Source organism: Coregonus clupeaformis, chromosome 11, assembly GCF_020615455.1.
Source record: "Coregonus clupeaformis isolate EN_2021a chromosome 11, ASM2061545v1, whole genome shotgun sequence".
NCBI lineage: Eukaryota > Metazoa > Chordata > Actinopteri > Salmoniformes > Salmonidae > Coregonus > Coregonus clupeaformis.
This window is the reverse complement of record NC_059202.1, coordinates 33602780-33627450: the sequence shown is the minus strand read 5'-3', so window position 1 is coordinate 33627450 and position 24671 is coordinate 33602780. Positions and strand designations below refer to the sequence as shown.

Genomic DNA, 24671 nt, shown 5'->3' with positions numbered 1-24671 from the left:
ATGATCAAGGGTTATAGTCTTAAGACTTTCTTCCTTGTGCCTGCATGGTTTTGTGTATAGGAGATTTCTTGGATAGCGCTTTTCTAGACACCCAAAGTGCTTTACATAGTAATGGGGAAGCTCACCTCATCCACCACCAATGTGTGGCACCCACTTGGGTGATGCACGGTCAGCAATTTGCACTAGAATGCTCACCACTCATCAGCTATCAGGTAGAGAGGCGAGGAGGAGTGATATATGCCAATATATATGGACTGATGGTTCTAAAAGGGGAACGTTGTAATAAATCAATACTGTATCATGCAATATTTTGAACATCCATGTGATGAATGAGGAAAAATGCAGATATCTTTGTATTAAGGGTGTTGTAAAAAACTGCTTGTGCTTTTCACGTTGATTTTATTTATAAAGAGCACCGTTGTGGGCGCGGCGGTCTATGGCACCGCATCTCCGTGCTAGAGGCGTCACTACAGACCCTGGTTCGATTCCAGGCTGTATCACAACCTGTCGGTTAATGCGAGTCCCATAGGGCGGCGCACAATTGGCCCTGCGTCGGCCGGGGTAGGCCGTCATTGTAAATAAGAATGTGTTCTTAACTGACTTGCCTAGTTAAAAAAAAAGTAAATGCCTATTTTAATTAACTATTTTGTCTTTGGAGGGTGTTGCAATCGACTTTGTTTTGTTAAAAGGAGTGTTAACGTAGCTGTAATATTATTGGATTGTCTTTGTAGTGCTGCCTAAAACCAAGGATGGATATTAAAGATTTAACTCATGTAGGTCTACTTTTCTCATTGTGGGAATGAATAATTGATTATTTTTGACAGAACTGGCGCCCCACGCACCTTGTAAAATGTGTTGCCAGTCATGTCACAGAAAAAATGATCAGGGCTTCCACAAAAGAGCAACTGTATCCTATCACATCCTCTGGCATACTGAATATTCATGAATGGAAAGGAGGCAATCAGATGAGATGGGCTATTGTGAGTGATGATGAATAATAGTGTATGAAGCGCTGTCTATTATTCGAAGATGCGTCTGCTTAGCGTACACACAACCTTTTCTGTTCGTGACGTCTGACCTACTAAGGAAGAAGTAAGCAGCTATCTCTACCTCGATTTCCTTTTTTACGGAATAGTCTGCAAACGCAGTAATTGGTCACTGGCGTCCACCCATTCGAAACTGCAATGACAAATGTATCAAATCGTACAAATGCAGCATTATAGGTAAGTGACAGTTTAACCTGTGTTATGGCTTCAACTGCCTTCTCATTATCAGGAAATAGTGTTAGTTCATGTGTCTATTGACGGGTCACCAAATACCTGTATCGTCTTAGCGCTCTGAGCACATCTGTCCTTGGACCCTATTAGGAAACATTTTGCTTCATTGCTGAGCCACAGGTATACAGACTGCCACTGCCATATGATGTCCCACCCTCAGTGGTCAATGCTGTTGCCTACTTTGTTTTTGTCCTTTCTTTTAATCATTATATTGAACTGATCCTTCAAAAAGGGCTTCTTTTTCAGGAATGTATATATTTTAATGACTGGGAAAGGATCAGTGGTAGCCCACTGTGCACAGTTCAACGTCTAGCTTTGGTTGAGTTGTCAACTACGTGAAATTAACAAAATGTCACCATGTCACACTGCATTTAGGCAAAAAAGTTGGGTGGAAAAAATATGACATGCCCTTACGTTGATTACATTTGCAAATCCAATCAGTTTTCTACGTTGATTGAAGGTAATCACAATGTGTTTATTTTTTTTTATGACGTGGAAACAACGTGGAAACAACGTTGATTCAACCAGTTTTTTCCCAGTGGGAGGCTACTGTTACTCTTAAATAACATATTGTTTATTTAGCCTACTATTATTGCTATAAGTTTTCCAGATGATGTTTCGCTTAATGTGCTCTCCTTGAACAGGTGTTCTCGTTACTCATGAATTTACGTCCACCCAGGCATATTTTTGAGGATGGCAACGGTATGTATCCATTCTATGTTCTGGGTCGCTACACGATCACTTACTGTGAGTTAAAAGCCATCTTTTTGTCAGGACACTGGCTTGTTTATCTGTTAGTAGTGCGATTCATTCCCGCCTGAGAAATAACTGGTTATCGTGATTCATAATGTACGATCACCAGTATCTGAACTATAATGTTTTTTAGATGCACATGTTTAAGATACATTTCTTAATTTTAGAATTTTCAACCTTTCCCTTACAGAGGTGTTGGGCGTTTGGCACACAATGTGTTGCCAAGAGTGACCACAGCAAGCCCAAAGCTGGTGAACTGGCCTATCGCAAAGGAGACATCCTCACTATTGTGAAAACAGAAACGGTACATAATGATTTACTGCAGGGTTCCCTAAATGGCGGCCACAGGCCGAATTTTGCCCGCGGGTGATTTTATTTGACCCCCAAACCTTGCCGCTGCTCTTTGTGCACTGTCTGCTTTGGTGGGGGCTCTATAAATATACTTGACTTGAACTGAGATAAAATTGATCTATTTGCACTATTCTACTGAAAGCTATTCTGGTGCTGTTTTCTAGGGCAAAGAACGTTACAAGGCTAGACACAACACAACAGGAGAGGAAGGACTCATCTCAGCCACCAACATGAGAGAGCGAGAGGCCATTCGCGTCGACCTCAGTCTTATGCCGTAAGTCTAAGGCTATGCGTCTGGATTTCATTCTTTTTCATTTTTCCTTTGTCCCCTGTCATATGACTGACTACCATGTGTTGTGTATTTTAGTTATTTGTGGTTGTTTCCATTTCCCTTTTTGTTCTTCTCCATAGTAGCCACACTGTCTTCTACTGAAGGACTGATATGTACACTTCCTCATAGTGAAAATAAATAAATAAATAATTGTACTAGCAGTTTATACTATAATTGAGATAGAGAATTTGTTCCAGTTTGATAAGCTTAGAGCTAGGGCCATTTGATTTCCTGACCATGTGACTTGACCAGAACAAAACCCTTGGCCCTGTGGAATATACTTTGTGGAATGTCTCTTTTTTAATTACTTTTACTAATTATTTTTTGGGCCATGTCAGCTGGTTCCATGGGAAGATCTCGGGTCCCGAGGCGGTGTCCAAGCTGCGGCCTGTAGAGGATGGCCTGTTCCTGGTGCGGGAGTCCATCCGCCACCCTGGTGACTATGTGCTCTGTGTCGGCTACTCCAGCGAGGTCATCCACTACCGAGTCATGTACCAGCACAGCAAACTGACCATCGACAACAACCAGTACTTCTACAACCTCATAGACATGATAGAGGTGAGGCGGAGATAGATTTGTTATTTAGTTTGTAGAGTCACACGCTTGATGTAGTCATTACGGGCTAGGAATATGGGACCAAATACTACATTTTTGTCTACTTTAACACACTATAAGTGAATTTGTACAAATACTTATGACTTCTTCAAATGGGGGGACTAGATACATAAAGTGTTTCATTTCTAAAAGGTAAAACCGATATGTATAAAAAATACCTTCAAATAAAAGGTGACATTCTGTACTATCAAATCAAATTTGATTTGTCACATGCGTCGTAAACAACAGGTGTAGACTAACAGTTAAATGCTTACTTACGGGTCCTTTTCCAACGTTGCCGAGTTAAAGATAAGAAGAAACAAAAATAGAAATAGTGACACGAGGAATAAGTACACAGTGAATAACAATAAGGAGTAAAAATAACATGCTATATACAGGGAGTACCAGTACCGAGTCGATGTGCAGGGGTACCAGGTAATTGAGGTAGCTATTCAAAAGTCTGGACACAACTATTCATTCAAGCGGTTTTCTTTATTTTTTTTTACATTGTAGAATAATAGTGAAGACATCAAAACTATGAAATGACACATATGGAATCATGTAGTAACCAAAAAAGTGTTAAACAAATCAAAATATATTTTATATTTGAGATTCTTCAAATAGCCACCCTTTGCCTTGATGACAGCTTTGCACAATCTTGGCATTCTCTCATGCATTTCAATTAACAGGTGTGCCTTCTTAAAAGTTAATTTGTGGAATTTCTTTCCTCCTTAATGCGTTTGAGCCAATCAGTTGTGTTGTGACAAGGTAGGGGGGCATACAGAAGATAGCCCTATTTAGTAAAAGACCAAGTCTATATTATGGCAAGAACAGCTCAAATAAGCAAAGAGAAATGACAGTCCATCATTACTTTAAGACATGAAGGTCAGTCAATACGGAACATTTCAAGAACTTTGAAAGTTTCTTCAAGTGCAGTCGCAAAAACCATCAAGCGCTATGATGAAACTGGCTCTCAGGAGGACCACCACAGGAATGGAAGAACCGGAGTTACCTCTGCTGCAGAGGACAAGTTCATTAGAGTTACCAGCCTCAGAAATTACAGCCCAAATAAATGCTTCACAGAGTTCAAGTCACAGACACATCTCAACATCAACTGTTCAGAGGGGACTGTGTGAATCAGGCCTTCATGGTCGAATTGCTGCAAAGAAACCACTACTAAAGGACACCAATAAGAAGAGACCTGCTTGAGCCAAGAAACACGAGCAATGGACATTAGACCGGTGGAAATTCGTCCTTTGGTCTAGTGTCCAAATTTGAGATTTTTGGTTCCAACTGCCGTGTCTTTGTGATACGCGGTGTGGGGGAATGGATGATCTCCGCATGTGTAGTTCCCACCGTAAAGCATGGAGGAGGAGGTGTTATGGTGTGGGGGTGCTTTGTTAGTGACACTGTCTGATTTATTTAGAATTCAAGGCACACTAAACCAGCATGGCTACCACAGCATTCTGCAGTGATACGCCATCCCATCTGGTTTGGGCTTAGTGGGACTATCATTTGTTTTTCAACAGGACAATGACCCAACACACCTCCAGGCTATTTAAGGGCTATTTTACCAAGAAGGAGAGTGATGGAGTGCTGCATCAGATGACCTGGCTTCCACAATCCCCCGACCTCAACCCAATTGAGATGGTTTGGGATGAGTCGGACGGCAGAGAGAAGGAAAAGCAGCCAACAAGTGCTCAGTATATGTGGGAACTCCTTCAAGACTGTTGGAAAAGCATTCCAGGTGAAGCTGGTTGATAGAATGCCAACAGTGTGCAAAGCTGTCATCAAGGCAAAGGGTGGCTATTTGAAGAATCTCAAATAAAATATATTTTGATTTGTTTAACACTTTTTTGGTTACTACATGATTCCATGTGTTATTTCATAGTTTTGATGTCTTCACTATTATTCTACAATATAGAAAATAGTAAAAATAAAGAAACCCTTGAATGAGTAGGTGTCCGAACTTTTGACTGGTACTGTACATATACAATGAGTATACCAAACATTAGGAACACCTTCCTAATATTGAGTTGCACCCCACCTGTTTTTTGCCCTCAGAACAGACTCAACTCATCGGGGCATGGACTCTACAAGGTGTCGAAAGCGTTCCACAGGGATGCTGGCCCATGTTGACTCTAATGCTTCCCACAGTTGTGTCAAGTTGGCTGGATGTCCTTTGGATGGTGGACCATTCTTGATACACACGGGAAACTGTTGAGCGTGAAACCTTGAAGCGCTGCAGTTCTTAACACAAACTGGTGTGCCTGGCACCTACTACCATACCCCGTTCAAAGATACTTAAATATTTTGTCTTGCCCATTCACCCTCTGAATGGCAAACATACACAATCCATGTCTCAAGGCTTAAAAATCCTTCTTTAACCTGTCTACTCCCCTTCATCTACACTGATTTAAAGTGGATTTAAGAAGTGACATCAAAAGGGTTCATAGCTTTCAGTCTATGTCATGGAAAGAGCAGGTATCCTTAATGTTTTGTATACTCAGTGTAGGTAGGGGTAAAGTGACTTGACAACAGGATAGATAATAGACAGTAGCAGCAGCGCATGTGGTGAGTGTGTGTGTGTGGCGTCAGTATGCATGTGTGCGCATGTTTTGTGTGTTTGTGGGCATTTTGTGTGTGTGAATGTGTGGTAGAGTTGGTGCAAGAGAGTTAGTTCAAAAAAGGGTCAATGCAGGTAGTCCGGATAGCTATTTAGCAGTCTTGTTTAGCAGTCTAATGGCTTGTGGGTAGAAGCTGTTCAGGGTCTTGTTGGTTCCAGACTTGGCAGAGAGAACAGTCTATGGCTTGGGTGGCTGGAGTCTTTGACAATTATTTGGGCCTTCCTCTGACACCACCTGGTATAGAGGTCCTGGATGGCAGGGAGCTCGGCCCCAGTGATGTACTGGGCCGTACTCACCACCCTCTGTAGCCCCTTGCGATCAGATGCCTTGCAGTTGTCGTACCAAGCGGTGATGCAGCCAGTCAAGATGCTCTCAATGGTGCAGCTGTATAACTTTTTGAGGATCTGAGGGCCCATGCAAAATCTTTTCAGCGTCCTGAGGGGGAAGAGGCGTTGTCTTGCCCTCTTCACAACTGTGTGGCTGTGTGTGGACCATGTTAATTCCTTAGTGATGTGGACACCAAGGAACTTGAGGATGGGGGCGTGCTCGCCCCTCTGTTTCCTGTAGTCCACAATCAGCTGCTTTGTCTTGCTGACGTTGAGGAAGAGGTTGTTGACCTGGCACCACACTGCCAGGTTACTGACCTCCTCCCTATAGGCTGCCTCATCGTCGTCGGTGATCAGTCCTACCACCGTTGTGTTGTCAGCAAACTTGATGATGGTGTTGGAGTCGTGCGCGGCCAAGCAGTCGTGGGTGAACAGGGAGTACAGGAAGGGACTAAGCACACAACCCTGAGGGGTCCCCGTGTTGATGGTCAGCATGGCGGAGGTGTTGTTGCCTACCCTCACCGCCTGGGGGCGGCCCGTCAGGAAGTCCAGGATCCAGTTGCAGAGGGAGGTGTTCAGTCCCAAGGTCCTGAGCTTGTTGATGAACTTGGAGGGGACTATGGTGTTGAATGCTAAGCTGTAGTCAATGAACAGCATTCTTACATAGGTATTCCTTTTGTCCAGGTGGGTGAGGGCAGTGTGGAATGCAAAAGAGTGCGTCATCTGTGGATCTGTTGGGGCGGTATGCGAATTAGAGTGGGTCCAGGTTGTCAGGGATGATGGTGTTGATGTGAGCCATGACCAGCCTTTCAAAGCATTTCATGGCTATAGATGTGAATGCTACTGGGCGATAGTCATTTACTGTAGGCAGGTTACCTTGGTGTTCTTGTGCATGGGGACTATGGTGGTCTGCTTGAAACAAGTTGGTATTACAGACTGGGTCAGGGAGAGGTTGAAAATGTCAGTGAAGACACTTGCCAGCTGGTCAGCGCATGCTCTGATTAAGTGCCCTGATATTCCTTCTGGCTAAAGATCTTACTCACATCGGCCTCATAGGAAACATTTGATCCCAAATAAAAAATGCTGGAGTATACAGTAGAGTCACATAAAGAAGAAAAAATGGCTTCACTGTCCAAGTAAATATGGAGGGGAGTGTATGAAAATACAGGCTTTCCATACAAATATCTTGCCTACATCAGCCTCTATATGGAAAAATTATCACTCCGAATTTTATTTCAACCTAACCACGGCAAACTGTCACCCATTGAAAGGAACTGTCGTTAAGTGCTTACAGTTAAACCTTAAAAGGTCTGCTGAGACCTTTCTTTTAATCTAAATTATGTTGAGCCTGTGAGTTTCCGAGCCATTGGAAGCACAGTCATTAGGGAGTTTGGAGATACGGGTGGCTGTAAAGGCTAAAGATGCCTCACCACTCCCTTATCTGTGGAGCACAGATGTCTTTAGTCCTGACTCATATCGCTGACTTACACTGTGTGCACAATTATTAGGCAAGTCAGTATTTTGACCATATCATCATTATTATGCATATTTCCCAACTCCAAGCTGTATAAACTGGAATGCTTATTGGATTTAAGCATATCAGGTGATGTTTATTTGTGTAATGAGGGAGGGTGTGGCCTAAGGAGATCAACACCCTATATCAAGTTGTGTATAATTATTAGGCAGCTTCTTTTCCTCAGGCAAAATGGGCCAAAAGTGATTTAACTGACTCTGAAAAGTCAAAAATTGTAAAAAGTATTTCAGAGGGATGCAGCACTCTTGAAATTGCTAAGATATTGGGACGTGATCACAGAACCATCAAACGTTTTGTTGCAAATAGTCAACAGGGTCGCAAGAACCGTGTTGAGAAAAAAAGACGCAAATTAACTGCCAAAGATTTGAGAAGAATCAAACGTGAAGCTACCAGGAGCCCATTATCCTCCAGTGCTGTCATATTCCAGAACTGCAACCTACCTGGAGTGCCCAGAAGTACAAGGTGTTCAGTGCTCAGAGACATGGCCAAGGTAAGGAAGGCTGAAACCCGACCACCACTGAACAAGACATATAAGTTGAGACGTGAAGACTGGGCCAAGAAATATCTGAAGACAGATTTTTCAAAGGTTTTATGGACTGATGAGATGAGAGTGACTCTTGACGGACCAGATGGATGGGCCCGTGGCTGGATCAGTAACGGGCACGGAGCTCCACTTCGACTCAGACGCCAGCAAGGTGGAGGTGGGGTACTGGTATGGGCTGGTATTATTAAAGATGAGCTAGTTGGACCTTTTCGGGTTGAAGATGGACTCAAACTCAACTCCCAAACCTACTGCCAGTTTTTAGAAGACACTTTCTTCAAGCAGTGGTACAGGAAAAAGTCTGCATCTTTCAAGAAGACCATGATTTTTATGCAGGACAATGCTCCATCGCATGCATCGAAGTACTCCACTGCGTGGCTAGCCGTAAAGGCTTTAAAGATGAAAGAATAATGACATGGCCCCCTTCCTCACCTGACCTAAACCCTATTGAGAACTTGTGGTCCCTTCTTAAACGGTCGATTTACAGTGAAGGAAAACAGTACACCTCTCTGACCAGTGTCTGGGAGGCTGTGGTTGCTGCTGCACAAAAAGTTGATCGTCAACAGATCAAGAAACTGACAGACTCCATGGATGGAAGGCTTATGACTGTTATTGAAAAGAAGGGTGGCTATATTGGTCACTGATTTGTTTTTGAAATGTCAGAAATGTTTATTTGTAAATTTTTGTTGTTTATTATTCTCACTTTAACAGATGAAAATAAACAAGTGAGATGGGGAACTTTTCGTTTTTCATTTAGTTGCATAATAATTGTGCACACTAATAATTGTGCACACATAGATATTCTCCAAAGAAAGCCAAAACCTCACTTTTACTTTCTTAAATATTCAGGTTTGAGGTTTATTAACATTTTGGATTGACCGAGAGCACTGTAGTTGTTCAATAATAAAATGAATCCTCAAACATACAACTTGCCTAATAATTGTGCACACAGTGTACTCTTGTGAGAAATTAAAAGGAGAATCCAGCTGCTTCCTGACATGCAGCTGAGGGCAGGACTATTGGATTTGTAAAAATATATTTGTTGTGTACAGTTCACCTTACCATCATTCTGTTTTCTTTTTGACAGTACTTAATTGTTATAGTTTTAGAATTAATAACTAACAGTAAATACAATCAGTATACTGTATGTGGCCCATACAGGAATCAACCCCACTGGTGTTGTGAGTTTGTTAGCAACCAACTAAGCCATCGAAGCCACATACCGACCCTCTTAAGTGTCAATGACGGCATAGTTCATTCTCTGTTCTTAATATACTGTAAGCTGACCCGCTCTCTGGACTGGATGGTTCTGGAGGTCCCGTGGGTCTCCACTGAGTTGGGGGGAAAATGCTTTTTAGTTTTTATGCCTCCAGCTCATGGAATAGCCTTCAGGCCACCTTGAAGCTAGACTTGCTGGTCTCCATTGGAAAGTTTAGATCGAGTTTAAGGGAGGTGATATGTGAGAGTTGTTTGTGTTGATTAATCTTGTTGTATTGGTATTGTTATTTTTCATTATGTTGTGTTAGATTTTATTGTGTATATTCATGTTCACAGGGCTCCCTTATAAATGAGACCCTGGTCTCAATGGTGGCCCACCCTGTATAAATAAAAGTTAATAAAAATCATAATAATGGGTATCTTTGCAGTTCCACTCCAAGCACAAGGGAGCTATCGCCACCAAACTTCTGAAGCCCAAAGATAAAGAGGGTACCAAGTCAGCTGAGTTGGAGCTGTCTAAAAGTAAGGGCTTGGTCTTTACACTCTCATGATGTGTCAGAGTTGGCCTCCTTAAGGCTCGGAGATATGTGCCTTCCTGGGTGAGGGGGGTGCAGGGTATTCTGTATGCGGGAGGCTGTGATGGTGGGTTAATGTCACTTTCTTTAGAAGTGAGAGAGATAAAATATAAAAAATAAACCTGTTTCTTCAGAATTGAAAAATATACAGTTTTACATTTACATTTACGTCATTTAGCAGACGCTCTTATCCAGAGCGACTTACAAATTGATTTAGACAGGTATCTCTGTGTGTGTCACAGTGGGATGGCTGCTGGACATTAGGAAGCTGACCTTGGGAGAGAGTATCGGAGAGGGGGAGTTTGGAGGTGAGGCTGCAATTTCCTGAATTGTTTCTGTGGAGTTTTTAAAATAAGCCGTTGTAACCTTGAATTGAACCCTGATTCTGTTATAGATTAAATTAAGTATTGTTTTGTTGTCCCCTAGTGGTGTATGAAGGAGACTACATTGGCCAGAAGGTGGCAGTAAAGAACATTAAATGTGATGTAACGGCACAGGCATTCTTAGAAGAGACCACTGTTATGACGTGAGTCGAGAGTGGTGACACAGTTTCTTAATTAACTTAATTAAATGGAGTAAAGACTATCTGACCTTTCTTTTGTTTTGATCAGTTTTTCATCTGATTCCGAACTCTCCACTAGGAAACTGCAGCATAAGAACCTGGTGCGGTTGTTGGGGGTGATCGTAGACAATGGACTGCACATCGTCACAGAGCTCATGGCCAAGGTTCTGTTGCCATGACTTCAGTTCAGTCAATCTGTTTTCATAGTCAATCAAGACTAACTAACAGACTAAGCTTAATCTCAGTCCAGGAGACAGACCCTAATAGCTTGTTGATGCAAAACAATTATCTGTAACAAACAAACAATTAGGACTATCTAATCAAATGTAACTTAGATTACATAACTATTATCCAACTGTATTTGTGTATTGCAGGGTAATCTGGTAAACTTCCTCCGGACGAGGGGCCGTTCTGTCATTAGCACTGGCCAGCTAATACGTTTTGCACTGTGAGGCCCCACCACACTCTAAAAAGAAAAGGTTCCTGGAGTATCCTTTAGGGGTTCTTCAAGTTGGAACTGTGGGGGAACCCCTATAAATTCTTTGAAGAACCCTTTAAAAGGGTTCTTCAAAGAACCGCTTTTAATGGATCCTCAAATAACATTTTGAAGAACCTTTTGGGGTTACTTTTTGAACTACCCCCCTCCCCTGTTATTGTTGTCATTATTATTATTAATGATAATAATACGCATAACAATAACAACAAAAACACAATATTTCAGTTGTCAGTGTTTATTATGATTTTAGTGACAAAGCAGAATAAAAAAATCTAAATATGATGTAAACTCCCAGCAGAGCCCCAAGTCCAGTGGGTATATCCTCTGGCGGGTTGATGTTAGTGTTGATGTTCTCCGTATCCATAGCCAGAATGATTTTGCAGTGCATGGTGATCGAACAGCTTTCCTGTTATATTCATCAGAGGTGTAGGGAGGGTGAAGTCTGTGGATCCAAAACATTTTAATTATACAGATGATTAACAAAACATGCACACGACAGTATTCATACCTTGGGTTTTGTTGTGAGTGTGAATGTTTTTTTTTTTTGATAATGGCTTTCATACACATACCTTGTCCATAATGTAGAGGCCTATGGGATATTCATTGAAGAGGTAAGGGAGGAGGATGGTAAATGAACCCTAAGGTTTTTCTTAGAAGAACTCTTGTTGAACCCCTAATATTTTGGGGGCAGGTAGCTTAGTGGTTAAGAGCGTTGTGCCAGTAACCGAAAGGTCGCTAGTTCTAATCCCCGAGCCGACTAGGTGAAAAATCTGTCGATGTGCCCTTGAGCAAGGCACTTAACCCTAATTGCTCATGTAAGTCGCTCTGGATAAGAGCGTCTGCTAAATGACCAATTATTTATATTTATATATATTATTTATATTTTGAGTGCATAATCCGTCGGTATTTGATAGAACGTCGCGGACCCGCCCACCTGTGTGGAAAACAACCTAGGTTACCCCATTGGCTCACGGTAAAAACCGGACATTTTTCAAATACAATTTTCTTTTTGTCTGCTTGTTTTAGTAAATTACAAAACGATATTTAAGAAAAGTACACCATGTCTAAAGATTACTTTTCGACATTACCTGCTCCCGAGCTAACCGTAGGATGGGATTTTTGACCTGGTTACATGTACAGTCGTGGTCAAAAGTTTTGAGAATGATACAAGTATTGTTCTTCACAAAGTTCGCTGCTTCAGTGTTATGAGATATTTTTGTCATATGTTACTATGGTATACTGAAGTATAATTCCAAGCATTCCATAAGTGTCAAAGGCTTTTATTTATGCAAAGAGTCAATATTTGCAGTGTCGACCCTTCTTTTTCAAGACCTCTGCAATCTGCCCTGGCATGCTGTCAATTAACTTCTGGGCCACATCCTGACTGATGGCAGCCCATTCTTGCATAATCAATGCTTGGAGTTTGTCAGAATTTGTGGGTTTTTGTTTGTCCACCCGCCTCTTGAGGATCGACCACAAGTTCTCAATGGGATTAAGGTCTGGGGAGCTTCCTGGCCATGGACCCAAAATGTTGATGTTTTGTTCCCCGAGCCACTTAGTTATCACTTTTGCCTTATGGCAAGGTGCTCTATCATGCTGGAAAAGGCATTGGTCGTCAACAAACTGTTCTTGGATGGTTGGGAGAAGTTGCTCTCAGATGATGTGTTGGTACCATTCTTTATTCATGGCTGTGTTCTTAGGCAAAATTGTGAGTAAGCCCACTCCCTTGGCTGAGAAGCAACCCCACACATGAATGGTCTCAGGATGCTTTACTGTTGGCATGACACAGGACTGATGGTAGCGCTCACCTTGTCTTCTCCAGACAAGGTGTTTTCCAGTTGTCCCAAACAATCGGAAAGGGGATTCATCAGAGAAAATGACTTTACCCCAGTCCGCAGCAGTCCAATCCCTGTACCTTTTGCAGAATATCAGTCTGTCCCTGATGTTTTTCCTGGAGAGAAGTGGCTTCTTTGCTGCCTTTCTTGACACCAGGCCATCCTCCAAAAGTCTTCGCCTCACTGTGCGTGCAGATGCACTCAAACCTGCCTGCTGCCATTCCTGAGCAAGCTCTGCACTGGTGGTGCCCCGATCCCGCAGCTGAATCAACTTTAGGAGACGGTCCTGACGCTTGCTGGACTTTCTTGGTCGCCCTAACGCCTTCTTCACAACAATTGAACCTCTCTCCTTGAAGTTCTTGATGATCCGATAAATGGTTGATTTAGGTGCAATCTTACTAGCAGCAATATCCTTGCCTGTGAAGCCCTTTTTGTGCAAAGCAATGATGACGGTACGTGTTTCCTTGCAGGTAACCATGGTTAACAGAGGAAGAACAATGAAGCTTCCAGTCTATTATTCTAACTCAATCAGCATGACAAAGTGATCTCCAGCCTTATCCTCGTCAACACTCTCACCTGTGTTAACGAGAGAATCACTGACATGATGCCAGCTGGTCCTTTTGTGGCAGGGCTGAAATGCAGTGGAAATGTTTTTTGGGGGATTAAGTTCATTTTCATGGCAAAGAGGGACTTTGCAATTAATTGCAATTCATCTGATCACTCTTCATGACATTCTGGAGTATATGCAAATTGCCATCATCAAAACTGAGGCAGCAGACTTTGAAAATTAGTATTTGTGTCATTCTCAAAACTTTTTTGACCACGACTGTACTATTATTCTGACATTTCACATTCTTAAAATAAAGTGGTGATCCTAACTGACCTAAGACAGGGAATTTTTACTAGGATTTTACTGTTTCCCCCAATATGTGGGTGTGGTCGGGGGGGAATTCCTTCTTATGACGTGAATATCGACTCAGAGTATAGAATTAAATAGAACTCTTTATTTATTTTAATTTTATTTAACCTTTATTTAACTAGGCAAGTCAGTTAAGAACAAATTCTTATTTACAATGACGGCCTACCAAAAGGCAAAAGGCCTTCTGCGGGGACAGGGGCTGGGATAAAAAAAATATATAGTGGGCAAAAAAAGTATTTAGTCAGCCACCAATTGTGCAAGTTCTCCCACTTAAAAAGATGAGAGAGGCCTGTAATTTTCATCATAGGTACACGTCAACTATGACAGACAAAATGAGAAAAGAAAATCCAGAAAATCACATTGTAGGATTTTTTATGAATTTATTTGCAAATTATGGTGGAAAATAAATATTTGGTCAATAACAAAAGTTTCTCAATACTTTGTTATATACCCTTTGTTGGCAATGACACAGGTCAAACGTTTTCTGTAAGTCTTCACAAGGTTTTCACACACTGTTGCTGGTATTTTGGCCCATTCCTCCATGCAGATCTCCTCTAGAGCAGTGATGTTTTGGGGCTGTCGCTGGGCAACACAGACTTTCAACTCCCTCCAAAGATTTTCTATGGGGTTGAGATCTGGAGACTGGCTAGGCCACTCCAGGACTTTGAAATGCTTCTTACGAAGCCACTCCTTCGTTGCCCGGGCGGTGTGTTTGGGATCATTGTCATGCTGAAAGACCCAGCCACGTTTCATCTACAATGCCCTTGCTGATGGAAGGAGGTTTTCACTCAAAATCTCACGATACATGGCCCCATTCATTCTTTCCTTTACACGGATCAGTCGTCCTGGTCCCTTTGCAGAAAAACAGCCCCAAAGCATGATGTTTCCACCCCCATGCTTCACAGTAGGTATGGTGTTCTTTGGATGCAACTCAGCATTCTTTGTTCTCCAAACACGACGAGTTGAGTTTTTACCAAAAAGTTATATTTTGGTTTCATCTGACCATATGACATTCTCCCAATCCTCTTCTGGATCATCCAAATGCACTCTAGCAAACTTCAGACGGGCCTGGACATGTACTGGCTTAAGCAGGGGGACACGTCTGGCACTGCAGAATTTGAGTCCCTGGCGGCGTAGTGTGTTACTGATGGTAGGCTTTGTTACTTTGGTCCCAGCTCTCTGCAGGTCATTCACTAGGTCCCCCCGTGTGGTTCTGGGATTTTTGCTCACCGTTCTTGTGATCATTTTGACCCCACGGGGTGAGATCTTGCGTGGAGCCCCAGATCGAGGGATATTATCAGTGGTCTTGTATGTCTTCCATTTCCTAATAATTGCTCCCACAGTTGATTTCTTCGAACCAAGCTGCTTACCTATTGCAGATTCAGTCTTCCCAGCCTGGTGCAGGTCTACAATTTTGTTTCTGGTGTCCTTTGACAGCTCTTTGGTCTTGGCCATAGTGGAGTTTGGAGTGTGACTGTTTGAGGTTGTGGACAGGTGTCTTTTATACTGATAACAAGTTCAAACAGGTGCCATTAATACAGGTAACGAGTGGAGGACAGAGGAGCCTCTTAAAGAAGAAGTTACAGGTCTGTGAGAGACAGAAATCTTGCTTGTTTGTAGGTGACCAAATACTTATTTTCCATCATAATTTGCAAATAAATTCATAAAAAATCCTACAATGTGATTTTCTGGATTTTTTTTCTCAATTTGTCTGTCATAGTTGACGTGTACCTATGATGAAAATTACAGGCCTCTCTCATCTTTTTAAGTGGGAGAACTTGCACAATTGGTGGCTGACTAAATACTTTTTTCCCCCACTGTATATGACAAAACACACATCATGACAACAGAGACACCACAACACTACATAAAGAGAGACCTAAGACGACAACACAGCATGGTAGCAACACAAAATAGTAGCAGCACAAAACATTGTACAAACATGATTGGGCACAGAGAACAGCACAAAGGGCAAGAAGGTAGAGAGAACAATACATCACGTGAAGCAGCCATATATATATATATATATATATATATATATATATATATATATATATATATATATATATATATATATATATATATATATATATATATATATATATATATATATACACACAGTACCAGTCAAAAGTTTGGACACACCTACTCATTCAAGGGTTTTTCTTTATTTTTACTATTTTCTACATTGTAGAATAATAGTGAAGACATCAAAACTATGAAATAACACATATGGAATCATGTAGTAACCAAAAATTATTAAACAAATCCAATATATTTTATTTTGAGATTCTTCAAATAGCAACCCTTTGCCTTGATGACAGCTTTGCACACTCTTGGCATTCTCTCAACCAGCTTCACCTGGAATACTTTTTCAAAAGTCTTGAAGGAGTTCCCACATCTGCTGAGCACTTGTTGGCTGCTTTTCCTTCACTCTGCGGTCCGACTCTTCCCAAACCGTCTCAATTGGGTTGAGGTCGGGGGTTGTGTAGGCCAGGTCATCTGATGCAGCACTCCATCACTCTCCTCCTTGGTAAAATAGCCCTTACACAGCCTGGAGGTGTGTTGGGTCATTGTCCTGTTGAAAAACAAATGATAGTCCCTCTAAGCCCAAACCAGATGGGATGGCATATCGCTGCAGAATGCTGTGGTAGCCATGCTCCATAACAAAACCTCCTCCATGCTTTACGGTGGGAACTACACATGCGGAGATCATCCGTTCACCCACACCGCGTCTCACAAAGACACGGCGGTAGGAACCAAAAATCTCAAATTTGGACTCCAGACCAAAGGACACATTTCCACCGGTCTAATGTCCATTGCTCATGTTTCTTGGCCCAAGCAGGTCTCTTCTTATTATTGGTGTCCTTTAGTAGTGGTTTCTTTGCAGCAATTCGACCATGAAGGCCTGATTCACACAGTCCCCACTGAACAGTTGATGTTGAGATGTGTCTGTGACTTGAACTCTGTGAAGCATTTATTTGGGCTGCAATTTCTGAGGCTGTTAACTGTAATGAACCTATCCTCTACAGCAGAGGCAACTCTGGGTCTTCCATTCCTGTGGCGGTCCTCATGAAAGCCAGTTTCATCATAGCACTTGATGGTTTTTGCGACTGCACTTGAAGAAACTTTAAAAGTTCTTGAAATGTTCCAGGTGACTACCTCATGAAGCTGGTTGAGTGAATGCCATGAGTGTGCAAAGCTGTCATCATGGCAAAGGGTGGCTATTTGAAGAATCTCAAAATAAAATATATTGGATTTGTTTAATAATTTTTGGTTACTACATGATTCCATATGTGTTATTTCATAGTTTTGATGTCTTCACTATTATTCTACAATGTAAAAATAAAGAAAGACCCTTGAATGAGTAGGTGTGTCCAAACTTTTGACTGGTAGTGTATATTCTACATTAAAACACTGCCACATTACCAACTTTACTGAAAGCCTAGTTTTTAAGACAGTCTTTATTAGAAGCAGTGCATTTCTGTGTATTTCAGTATTTAAGAGTGTGTGTGCGTGTGTGTGTGTGTGTTCAGAGATGTGTGTGAGGGTATGGAGTACCTGGAGTCTAAGAGGTTGGTTCACAGAGACCTAGCGGCCCGTAACATCTTGGTCTCCAACGAAGGCGTGGCCAAAGTCAGTGACTTTGGGTTGACCAAGGTGGACTCCAAGGCCTCAGACAACGCTAAACTACCAGTCAAATGGACAGCCCCTGAGGCCCTAAAGAAAGCGGTAGGATCATGTTTACCTCTAACATCTAGCGTTTATCACGCTTACAGTACGGACTTATGTGTATTTATAAAATAATAATTAGGTGGGTGCTTGTATTTGTCCTATTTCACAAGTGTGTATTAATACTTGTGTGAATTGGAAATGTTTTTTTTTGCATATCCCAACTCCCCCTGAGACACCCTCGGAGAGTGGGAGCAATTAGGGTTAAGTGCCTTGCTCAAGGGCATATTGACAGATTTTTCACCTTGTCGGCTCGGGGATTCAAACTTTTTCGGTTAATGCCGCCCACTTTACGGACTTACAGTATGTGTAATTCATGTGAATGTGAGGGTTGGAGTCTGTGTTTTTAGCCTGCCAAGCCTATGTGGCTATTACACAGTAACTATCATGTCAAGCAGCCATCAGTGGAATTTTGTCATTTGTCATTGAATTGCTTTTGTGGTCATGTGTGATTGTCCTGCAGAAATTCTCCACACGGTCAGACATATGGAGCTATGGTGTTCTCCTCTGGGAGACGTTCTCCTACGGTCGACAGCCCTACCCCAAGATGGTGAGTCCTGACTTTACTGATCTTTATGAACAGTGATGTATAGTTCTGAGTCACTGGCACAACAATGCAATAAAAATTATTGAGACAAAAATATGATCTTGTGCTTTGAAAAATCTATCAAGGCAGTCTGACATCAGTCTTAGTGAAGCAGCACCGATTAACAAACTATGCTGTGATCTGAGGGCAGTTAACTGGAGTGAAACGGAAGGGCCTGTGTATTTATTTCTTTATTTACTCCGTAAAATCCCTTTTATCCATGCTGTATCTGTTTGTAGGGAGTCTGTTACTCCCCCCACTGGTATGTAAAGCAGAGAATCAAAGCAACGGCACTAACCAGGTAATAACAGCAGAGATAAACCAGGATTAGTGCTTGTAGGCCGCGTTTCTAAGGCAACAGCTCCTGTTGGCAGCCAGCCAAAAAGAAGAACGAAGGGGTGGGGTGGGGATGTGTGAGAGGGAGAGTGTGTGTGTGTGTACATGCGTTCCTATGTGCGTATTTTGTGTCTGTACACGTAAGGGGGAAGAGATTATGGTACTTACGCTCTCCTGTGACACACAGTCTCACTGTCAATCCTTTATACCTGTCAATCTTAGGGACAGCCTGGGGGGGATCAGCTAGAATGACTTAAAGCATGCTTAGTTTCTAACCATATAATTAGAATGAGTGAGTTGTACTGTACTTCTTTAATCCAGGTGATTAACATACAGATACAGTATGTGGGCTGAACGTTTGACCTTTATTTTATGTCCACTAAAAAGTGAACCGACCTGTTAAGAGGGGGTGACATTATCTCATGCACCATCTCTTTTTCTATCTTTCTCCTGTTCTATCTCCTTCCTCGTCTCCCTCAGTCTGTGAAGGAGGTGAAAGAGCGGGTGGAGCAGGGTTACCGTATGGAGGCTCCAGAGGAGTGTCCCCCCAGTGTCTACACCCTGATGAGGGGCTGCTGGGAGGCCGAGCCCAGGAAAAGGCCCTCCTTCTGTAAACTACAGGAGAAGATTGAGAGAGAGCTGGCCAAACACAGCCCTGGGCCTGCCTGCTGAGGTCACCTCAATAATTTGTTAATTTCCTTACTTTTTAACTGCATTGTTGGGAAAGATCTCATAAGTAAGCATTTCATGGTAAAGTCTACACTTGTTGTATTCGGTGCATGTGACAAATAAAATTTGTTTTGACATTTAGAGCTCATTGTATCTAATTTACATAAGTATTCACACCCCTGAGTCAATACATGTTAAAATTACCTTTGGCTGCGATTACAATTGTGAGTCTTTCTGGGTAAGTCTCTAAGAGCTTTGCACACCAGGATTGAACCATTTTTACACATGTCAAGTTGGTTGTTGAGCATTGCTAGACAGACATTTTTAAGTCTTGCCATAGATTTTGAAGCCGATTTAAGTCAAAACTACCTAGGTCACTCAGGAATATTCAATGTCGTCTTGGTAAGCAACTCCAGTGTATTTGGCCTTGTGTTTTAGGTTATTGTCCTGCTGAAAGGTGAATTTGTCTCTCAGTGTCTGTTGTAAAGCAGACTGAACCAGTTTTCCTCTAGGATTTTGCCTGTGCTTAGCTTTATTCCATTTCTTTTTATCCTAAAAAACTCCCTAGTACTTGCCGATGACAAGCATACCCATAACACCACCATGCTTGAAAGTATGAAGAGTGGTACTCATTAATGTGTTGTGTTGGATTTGCCCCAAACATAAGGCTTTGTATAACAACACTTTGTATTCAGGACATAAAGTTAATTTCTTTACTTTAATGCCTTATTGCAAACAGGATGCATATTTTGGAATATTTGTATTCTGTACAGGCTTCCTTCTTTTCATTGTCATTTAGGTTAGTATTGTGGAGTCACTACAATGTTGTTGGTCCATCCTCAGTTTTCTCATATCACAGCCATTACACTCTGTAACTATTTTAAAGTCACTATTGGCCTCATTGTGAAATCCCTGAGAGGTTTCCTTCCTCTCCAGCAACTGAGTTAGGAAGGAGGATGTCTATCTTTGTAGTGACTGGGTGTATTGATACACCATCCAAAGTGTAATTAATAGCTTGACCATGCTCAAAGCGATATTCAATGTTCAATGCTTTTTCAGCCCCATTTAGCAGCGCTATCACTATCTACTGGTTTTAATATCTATGGTGGGGACCAGCGAAATGTCCCCACAAGGATAGTAACACCAAAAACACACAGACACCCTGTAAATGGCTACAGTATAAATTCATGCATCTTGATTTGCTTAAAGAAAAAGCTTAGGGCGGCAGGTAGTTTAGCGGTTAAGAGCGTTGGGCCAGTAACCAAAAGGTCGCTGGTTCGTATCAATGAGTCGGCAAGGTGTAGAAATATGCCATTGAGCTACGCAGTAAACCCCCAACAATAACTGCTCCCAGGTCGTCGATGATCCAGAGGGGTTGGGTTAAATGTGGAAGACACATTTCGGTTGAATACATTCAGTTGTGCAACTGACTAGGTATCCCCTTTCCCCATAGAGCTTTTATATCAAAATCGTTTAAACGTATGTTGAATTTGGGCGATGCAAGATATTATAATAAGGCACAAACTGTTACATGTTTGTATTTCATTTTTATGGAATGAACTACTGTACAGCGCGACATATCTCCACACCGCTATTCTGTTTCCTGCGTGACATATTATTTGTTATCTTGTTATTTTTCTTTCATAAGAGAAGGACAGAGAAAAAAGGAAGGAGGGAGAGCGCGATAGAGATGGAAAGAGGAAAAATGCTTATCCGAGATTAAATCCCAGATCACCCGTATCTGCTTGTTTTGGACCATAATTGTCCAGCAATATGCCCTGTGACTCAGAACTTAATATGTGAACTCTTGAATGTTTATTGCTAATATTAGTAAGGAATTGCAAAGCTGACAGCAGTTTGCCTGTGTACAGTTGCACCTTACTGGAAGGGAATATACTCTTATTTTTAGTTCACATGCAATGAATGTAGTAGGCCTATACCCCCATAAGACTAGTCCTCAGTCAGACGGAGTTACTCATCAGGTGTTTATCTATCTATCTATCTATCTACAGTTGAAGTCTGAAGTTTACATACAATTAGGTTGGAGTCATTAAAACTCTTTTTTCATCCACTCCACAAATTTCTTGTTAACAAACTATCGTTTTGGCAAGTCGGTTAGGACATCTACTTTGTGCATGACACAAGTAATTTTTCCAACAATTGTTTACAGACAGATTATTTCACTTATAATTCACTGTATCACAATTCCAGTGGGTCAGAAGTTTACATGCACTAAGTTGACTGTGCCTTTAAACAGCTTGGAAAATTCCAGAAAGTGATGTCATGGCTTTAGAAACTTCTGATAGGCTAATTGACATCATTTGAGTCAATTGGAGGTGTACCTGTGGATGTATTTCAAGGCCTACCTTCAAACTCAGTGCCTCTTTGCTTGACATCATGGGAAAATCAAAAGAAATCAGCCAACAACTCAGAATTAAAAATTGAAGACCTCCACAAGTCTGGTTCAACCTTGGGAGCAATTTCCAAACGCCTGAAAGTACCACGTTCATCTGTACAAACAATAATACGCAAGTATAAACACCATGGGACCACGCAGCCATCATACCGCTCAGGAAGGAGACGCGTTCTGTCTCCTAGAGATGAACGTACTTTGGTGCGAAAAGTGCAAATCAATCCCAGAACAACAGCAAAGGACCTTGTGAAGATGCTGGAGGAAACAGGTACAAAAGTATCTATATCCACAGTAAAACGAGTCCTATATCGACATAACCTGAAAGGCCGCTCAGTAAGGAAGAAGCCACTGCTTCAAAACCGCCATAAAAAAAGCCAGACTTTAGTTTGCAACTGCACATGGGGACAAAGATCGTACCTTTGGAGAAATGTCCTCTGGTCTGATGAAACAAAAATAGAACTGTTTGGCCATAATGATCATTATGTTTGGAGGAGAAAGGGGGTGGCTTGCAAGCCGAAGAACACCATCCCAACTGTGAAGCACGGGGGTGGCAGCATCATGCTGTGGGGGTGCTTTACTGCAGGAGGGACTGGTGCATTTCACAAAAGAAATGGCATCATGAGGAAGGAAAATTATGTGGATATATTGAAGCAACATCTCAAGACATCAGTCAGGAAGTTAAAGCTTGGTCGCAAATGGGTCTTCCAAATGGACAATGACTCCAAGCATACTTCCAGAGTTGTGGCAAAATGGCTTAAGGACAACAAAGTAAAGGTATTGGAGTGACCATCACAAAGCCCTGACCTCAATCCTATAGAACATTTGTGGGCAGAACTGAAAAAGTGTGTGCGAGCAAGGAGGCCTACAAACCTGACTCAGTTACACCAGCTCTGTCAGGAGGAATGGGCCAAAATTCACCCAAGGTATTGTGGGAAGCTTGTGGAAGGTTACCCGAAACGTTTGACCCAAGTTAAACAATTTAAAGGCAATGCTACCAAATACTAATTGTGTGTATGTAAATTTCTGACCCACTGGGAATGTGATGAAATAAATAAAAACTGAAATAAATCATTCTCTCTACTATTATTCTGACATTTCACATTCTTAAAATAAAGTGGTGATCCTAACTGACCTAAAACAGGGAATCTTTACTAGGATTAAATGTCAGGAATTGTGAAACTGAGTTTAAATGTTTGGGCTAAGGTGTATGTAAACTTCTGACTTCAACTGTATCTGTCTATCTATCTGTGAAGGGAATTTCTTGAACAACACATGTTCCTATGTCTTCCAGTAGCCATGATTAACTCAACCCAGATTAGAGAGGGGAGAGTTTATTTTTTGGGATTGTTGTCACGTTACAACACAAATGAAAGATGACATTAGTTTTAAGTCTTTGTATGCCTGGTATTTGTCTTTCACCCATGGGATGGACCCCAGATTGAGTCCTGATCCGCTCCCATCACATCATTTTGCTTTGTTTCTCTAAAGCTTCTAATTTGGATGATTTGAAATATTCCAAGAAATAATGAAAAAAAAAAAATAGGAACATTTTGAACACATTAAAATATTTGGGTGGCATTTGACTTCTTTCTGGTATTGAAGAAGAAATTGTTTGAATGTTGGTAAATCTGTTGGTAAATGTTGGAGAAGCTCGGCAGAGTATTGGCCACTCCCGGTACAGTACAGTGGAGGTGAAATTCCTTAAATACTTTCATTAAACTGGATCACATTTTCATGCACTCAAGTTCTTGCCAACTCACTTCCGTAGTTGGCTGTTTTGGGTTACAGTAGAACAGCAATAAGTGGGAGTTTGTTTACATGTGGTCTGACAGACATATCTCATTAGTAGTAGTTTTATGCACCCAAGGTGACAGTATTACTTATGTCACTATAATAACATATTAGTTACTGGCTCTAATAGTAAGACTGAGAAGTCTGGTGCTAGAGAGGAAGTCAGAGTGGACGTTACATTTTTTATTTTGAAAGAGCGTTTACCCACCTAATGGTTGAATGCCACTATTTCTACATACTAATGAGACCGTGTTGGTGTTTGACTTGTAGTCAACTGGATCATTATTAGTAATGTTGGCCAAGCCTTTCTTGGACTGACCCATTGATAATGGTGGCCAAGGCTGTGCTTAACCGAAAGCTGAGTTACCGAAAGGTTGCTGGTGCGAATACCCGAGCAGACAAGGTGAAAAATCTGCCGGCGTGCCCTTGAGCAAGGCACTTAACCCTAATTTGCTCCATTGTTGTTGTTTTTTACTTTTCTGAAGCTGACTGGGAAATATAGATCATGGTGACGAAGCCCGTTTTTTAACTCTAGTAGACTGGGCTAGATTATGTTGACCACGCCTGGGTTGGAACTGGTAGAGTTGGGCCATAAGAAGTGTTGGGCCAACATTGAGAAAATCCCCTGGATGCCTACTATGCCTGGGCTGCCAGCATAGTTCTGGGAGCAGTAGGCCACAACCAGAGTGGCATCGGTATCATTATTGGCTACTAATTAAGCAGGCACAGTTATTAGACTCCTATAATCCAGGTTTACAGTTAAAATGGAGACTGCTCTTTTGACACTCTTTAAGCTGCTCCGAAATCTGTCTGCAACAAGGCACCAAAGGAATACTTCAAATAATATGGCAAAGCAATTAACTTTTTATGTTTGGGACAAATCCAATACAACCCATTACTGAGTACCACTCTCCATATTTTAAAGCATAGTGGTGGCTGCATCATGTTATGGGTATGCTTGTAATCGTTAAGGACTGGGGAGTTTTTCAGGATAAAACAGAAACAGAATGGAGCTAGGCACAGACAAAATACCTAGAGAAAAACCTGGTCCAGTCTGTTTTCCACCAGACACTGGGAGATAAATTCACCTTTCAGCAGTACAATAACCTAAAACACAAGGCCAAATCTAAACTGGAGTTGCTTACCAAGAAGACAATCAATGTTCCTGAGTGGCCGAGTAACAGTTTGGCTTAAATCTACTTGAA

At 41.7% G+C, this 24671-nt stretch overlaps 1 protein-coding gene across 3 annotated transcripts; it reads left to right on the top strand.

Annotated features, from left to right (window-relative positions):
- Positions 1 to 851: 851 nt before the first annotated feature.
- On the top strand, positions 852 to 19400 carry LOC121576818 (megakaryocyte-associated tyrosine-protein kinase). 3 transcript variants are annotated; one of them, XM_041890323.2, is made up of 13 exons: positions 852 to 1223; positions 1922 to 1979; positions 2221 to 2334; positions 2546 to 2655; positions 3051 to 3270; positions 9981 to 10074; positions 10349 to 10435; positions 10554 to 10653; positions 10739 to 10853; positions 11064 to 11137; positions 17476 to 17671; positions 18135 to 18221; positions 19074 to 19400. In XM_041890323.2, exons 2-13 carry the CDS (start codon positions 1971 to 1973, stop codon positions 19263 to 19265), a joined length of 1398 nt encoding a protein of 465 aa, XP_041746257.2. In that variant the 5' UTR covers positions 852 to 1223; positions 1922 to 1970; the 3' UTR covers positions 19266 to 19400. The 3 variants fall into 3 exon arrangements, with proteins under 3 accessions (XP_041746257.2, XP_041746258.2, XP_041746259.2); XM_041890324.2 differs by having other exon boundaries at positions 859 to 1223; positions 10769 to 10853; XM_041890325.2 differs by having other exon boundaries at positions 866 to 1223; positions 10370 to 10435; positions 10769 to 10853; positions 19074 to 19348.
- The last annotated feature ends 5271 nt before the right edge of the window (positions 19401 to 24671 follow it).

Bases quoted from the DNA above. Each gene is read 5' to 3' on its own strand.
- LOC121576818 (XM_041890323.2), top strand. The intron at 2,335-2,545 runs GTACATAATGAT...GCTGTTTTCTAG, and splicing joins CTATTGTGAAAACAGAAACG to GGCAAAGAACGTTACAAGGC. The intron at 10,075-10,348 runs GTAAGGGCTTGG...TGATTTAGACAG, and splicing joins TGAGTTGGAGCTGTCTAAAA to GTATCTCTGTGTGTGTCACA.